Source organism: Quercus robur, chromosome 2 (genome assembly GCF_932294415.1).
Source record: "Quercus robur chromosome 2, dhQueRobu3.1, whole genome shotgun sequence".
NCBI classification, from domain to species: domain Eukaryota; kingdom Viridiplantae; phylum Streptophyta; class Magnoliopsida; order Fagales; family Fagaceae; genus Quercus; species Quercus robur.
The window spans coordinates 11,319,581-11,324,200 of NC_065535.1; the positions used below are offsets into that span (position 1 = coordinate 11,319,581).

A 4,620-nucleotide genomic window follows, 5' to 3' on the forward strand; every position below is an offset into this window, starting at 1 on the left:
TTGATCTATTTTTTCTTTTAAACATTTAGGCCTTATTTGGTACACCCACTCAAATGCATGTTTACAATTTTTAAATAACATTATACGTATTTTTATACACTTTTTCACCTACAGCCACAGATATTTCCATACATGTTTTCAAATACATATTTACAATTTTTAAGTATATATACCAAACACCTCCTTAATAGCGTGGTCGGGTTACGTGGTTGAAAATTTTGTCAACCCAACCCAAACTTCAAAAAAAAATACTTAGAACTCAACCTGAGACGTTAAGTCAAGTTGGGTTAATCTACGTGAGTTCATCGATTAGTAGATTGAGTGCATGCCCTTAAATTCCTAATCTAGTTCTCATCTTCCAACAGAATCAAAATTTTCTTTGAAATACAATCAATCGCCATACTCACTTAAAAGAATATAAAGTTGGAACGGACCAAGCACGACTTTGTAGACATAAAATATAAGCCTAGAGTCTCCACATGACATGCATGAACAATATGCACGTTTTTTCCCATCAAGAAAATCCATAGAGACAAAAAATAAAATATAAAATCAAGCATACAAACAAACCCATTTATTTATTTTTTTTAAAGAATATCTGAAATCCAAATCATCCCCAAGGACCCCAACCCAAGATTCTTGGAATGGAAAGAAAAACACTACTCGTCATAGTATGCTTCTGTAATATTTGAAGAACTCAACTACGAGAAATAATTCAGAATTGGAGAGGTAGCAAGCAAATCAGGACCGTCGACAGTGAGCCTTGCACATATGTTGGCAATCATAAAAGCAAGGTCCACCACAGTGAAGTGGGCAATCCAATCTCATGCCTCTACACCTTCCTCGACCCATGCATTGGGCAAACTCTCCTAGCTTATATTCTTCCTTCTTGTTCATGCCTACTCCTCCTCTTCCCTTTCTTTTACCATGTTTTGGTTGTCCTCCACAACCCCATTTATACCAACCACCCCCTCCACCCCCCCATCCCCATCCACCACCACCACCACCACCTCCTCCCCCTCCTCCTCCCCCTCCCCCTCCTCCACCACCACCCCATCCCCATCTATAACTACCGCCGCTGCCCCATCTGTAACTACCGCCGCTGCCGCCTCTTCCACCGCCACCCCCAACCCCACCTCCACCACCACCTCCACCTCCACCTCCACCTCTTCTATAATATGCACCATTATATCTATTCTTTTTGTTGATTTCAACTTCATTGTAGGTTTTGTTCCATCCTCCTGTATCTTCATTTCCTTGAAGAGCTAAAGAAGTAGTGTTGCTTTGAGAATTGGCCGTGCCATTTCCTATCTCATCACCTTTCATCCCAATAACACCAATGGCAATAAACAGGACAACCCATATAAACCTTATTGTTTGATTTTTATCCATACTTTTGGACGTCCAAATATGCAACTATGAAGTAATCGCCATAAATAACAGCTTATATATATGTTAAGTGTAGTGGCATTGCCAGCTAGACATTTAGTCCACTTAATCCAGAGATCACAAATATAAAACAAAGAGATGCCTTAGGTCTCACTTTGTCCCCCACTTGTACAATTGCATTAATTAACTCAAGTTGCAACCAGCAAGAAGCCTCAAAAAAAATTGCTCATTCTAAACTACTTGGGAGCACCGATCCTTGCCCACTCATGCGCACACACCCTTTTATCTTTGTCTCAGCTGCTCTTACAAGTTTTCTTTGTCTCCTAGGGACCACCTAATTCGTCTTAAGTTTGGCTTAGAAAATTATTTGAGTAAACAATATGGTGAATCACATTGTTTTTGTTAAAGAAGTTATATAATGGAAAAGTAGCATAAGTCGAATTGTTAAGACTTTTTGTTTTTTATTTTTTTTAATACAAAATAAATTTTTTATTCTAAAATATTTTAAGTGTATATGTGCGTGAAATTTTCTTCTGAAGACTTGAACCCCGACCCTTGCCCCCTACACCCTATAAGCATTTAAACTTGTGAAGTGACCAACGTACCAAAGATGTGCGGTGGTCGAATTGTTAAGACTTAAGACCTCTCTCTCATGTGAAACCCATTATGTGGAAATAACCTAAATTTTAAAAGCATCATGTGCCCTATAATGATAAAGATTTATAAAAAAAAGTCCTCCCATCTCGCAAAGAACTGACAGTTTATCATTAATGATTCAATAGGCAACAGAATAATGTTGCAAATAACATGGCAACCATTAACCCTGACCCTTTAAGAAGTCCCATAGTCTGTTAACTCTAATCCCATTTCATTTGTGATACACATACCATGTGTGACGGGCTTGAAAATTGAACATAAACTGGCTGATTATCCAAAATGTCATCATTTTTATCCAAAAAAAAACAAAAATGTAATAAATCATTTCCGTATCAATTTAGAAAGTAAACAAACTAACATCAAAAAAAAAAAAAAAAAAAAAGAAAGTAAACAAACTAGTCAACTACGTATAATAATGTAGGTCAGCCAGTGATATCAGTATCACTAAGTCTAAGGAGGATGTCTTTTGCTTGGCCTTGAAGTCTGTGAATCAATTGAGGAAGCTACGTTACAGCAAGCAAGCAGTGCTTAAAGATGGTGGGGGCAGTGTGGTGAAAGTAATAATGCATTTCATTCCAATTTACCAAATAGGTAACTGATCATTAAGTCTGGTATCAATGTACCGCAACTATTTTCACAACTTTAGGTATGTTTGGTACATGTGTTTAAACACATGTTTTCAGTTTTTAAACAACATTACACGTATTTTCACACATTTTTTCACCCATATGTATTTCCAAAAAATACAAACAACATTACTAGAACAACATTACCAAACGGATCCTAATTGTGAACTTGTCACTTTCTAAAAAAAAAAAAATTGTCAATTTATCTACATGCAACTTGTGAGTGGTGGAATTGTAAACCTGCATAGACCCATCATTTTTTTTTTCTACCATGTTACAATTCGCTACTTAGGCAAATTGTGGCCAAAATTATAAAAATTATCGTGGTAGTAGACATACTCTTTGCAAATGGCCCAGGAATTGGTTGCAAGACATGGTCAGGCCTGGCCATCATGCATGTTCCCAACTACTCCATTTGGATCGTATAATTGAAGATTTATACATACGGAGATTATTTTACAAGCAATATTTTTAAAATCGGTGCTTTCACCTGTACCTGTATATATATGTAGGAGTAGTTAGTAGTTACTGACTGCTAGAGTACTGTATCAGTTGGTGTGATTGAATATTCAAGAAAAGGTAGTTGAGTTATTGTTTGAACTTTAAAAAAATATTAAAAAACACTAAAGAGAAATGAAAGAAGAACGAATTAGAGTTTAGAACAAGGTGATGGGAGAATATTTCTTTTTTTTTTTTTTTTGATAGCCAACATATCACTGGATTCATTGATAAGGACCAAGGTCCATTGCAATTACATCATTTTGAATTTGGAGTTCAATAACAGAGGGAGTATCCTCCACCCATATATTACAATCATCAACAAACAAGGCATTCCTAGCAAGAGAGTGTGCAGCCCCATTGATGTTCCTCCTAACATGCTCAGCCCTCCACGACTTGAAATGACTTAAGCACCACCGAGAACCTTCAACAATCTTTTGGATAGCCAAAGCAGGAACAACATTCCCTTTAAGCGTATCCATCACTAATTGAGAGTCCCCTTCCACCACTACCTCCTTCAAATCCAAGTCCCGAGCGAAGAGAATACCAATTTCAGCAGCTTTTGCTTCGGCTTCTAAGGCACCCCAAGGCAGATTTATCTTCTTACATAGTGCACCCATCATCTGGCCTTTGTCATTTCTGATTACTACACCAATTCCACAGCACCTTTGCTCCTTAAACACAACAGCATCCACATTTGCCTTATACATACCTGGAGGGGGAGGGGTCCAATGATGAACCCGAGTAGCTGGTTGAGTTTTTTGGCTCTCAGGCAGCCATGCAACACGGTACTCTTTCACATACATCCTAGCTTCCTTCTCAATGGTCTTTCCACTCTTACATGTGCCCCCAAACCTAACAGAATTTCTATTATTCCACAGTAGCCATGCCGTGACAGCAAACTTCTCCCAGTCCTTCTCCCCTGCAGATGTCATAAGCGGCCAAACCACATCAATGAAATCCTTGGGGGGGTGGTCTAGATTGCCAATCCTGAGCTTTGTCTCGCTCCAAGCTTCTCTTGCTACTCTACACCCCCATAAAATATGACCCGTAGACTCACACTCCCCACACAAGTCACAATTGTCCTCCAAAATAACCTTTCGGTACTTAAGACATTGTTTTGTAGGCAGGGCATTTTTGCAAGCACGCCATAAGAAGTGCTTAACTTTGTTTGGGCACTTCAAACTCCATACCAGCTTCCAAATCATATCCATTTGGGATGTATCCAAGCAACCAGGTCTACCATCACATCCCTTAGAGACCTCAAGGTACCGGACAGCCACTTTGTAAGCACTCTTGACGGATAAGGTGCCATTGGGGGTAAAAGCCCACACTTGGGAGTCAACCGGGTTCATGGAACTTAAGGGAATGCTTAGGATGGCCTCTGCTTCTATAGGGAGGAAGATGCTTCTTACCAACTCACTTTTCCATTCTGCTTTATCGTGTGCAA

General features: G+C 38.9%; 1 protein-coding gene across 1 annotated transcript; it reads right to left on the reverse strand.

Annotated features, from left to right (window-relative positions):
- Positions 1 to 544: 544 nt before the first annotated feature.
- On the reverse strand, positions 545 to 1,392 carry LOC126694747 (putative glycine-rich cell wall structural protein 1). The gene has a single exon (XM_050391247.1). It carries the CDS (start codon positions 1,390 to 1,392, stop codon positions 742 to 744), a length of 651 nt encoding a protein of 216 aa, XP_050247204.1. The 3' UTR covers positions 545 to 741.
- Positions 1,393 to 4,620: the final 3,228 nt, after the last annotated feature.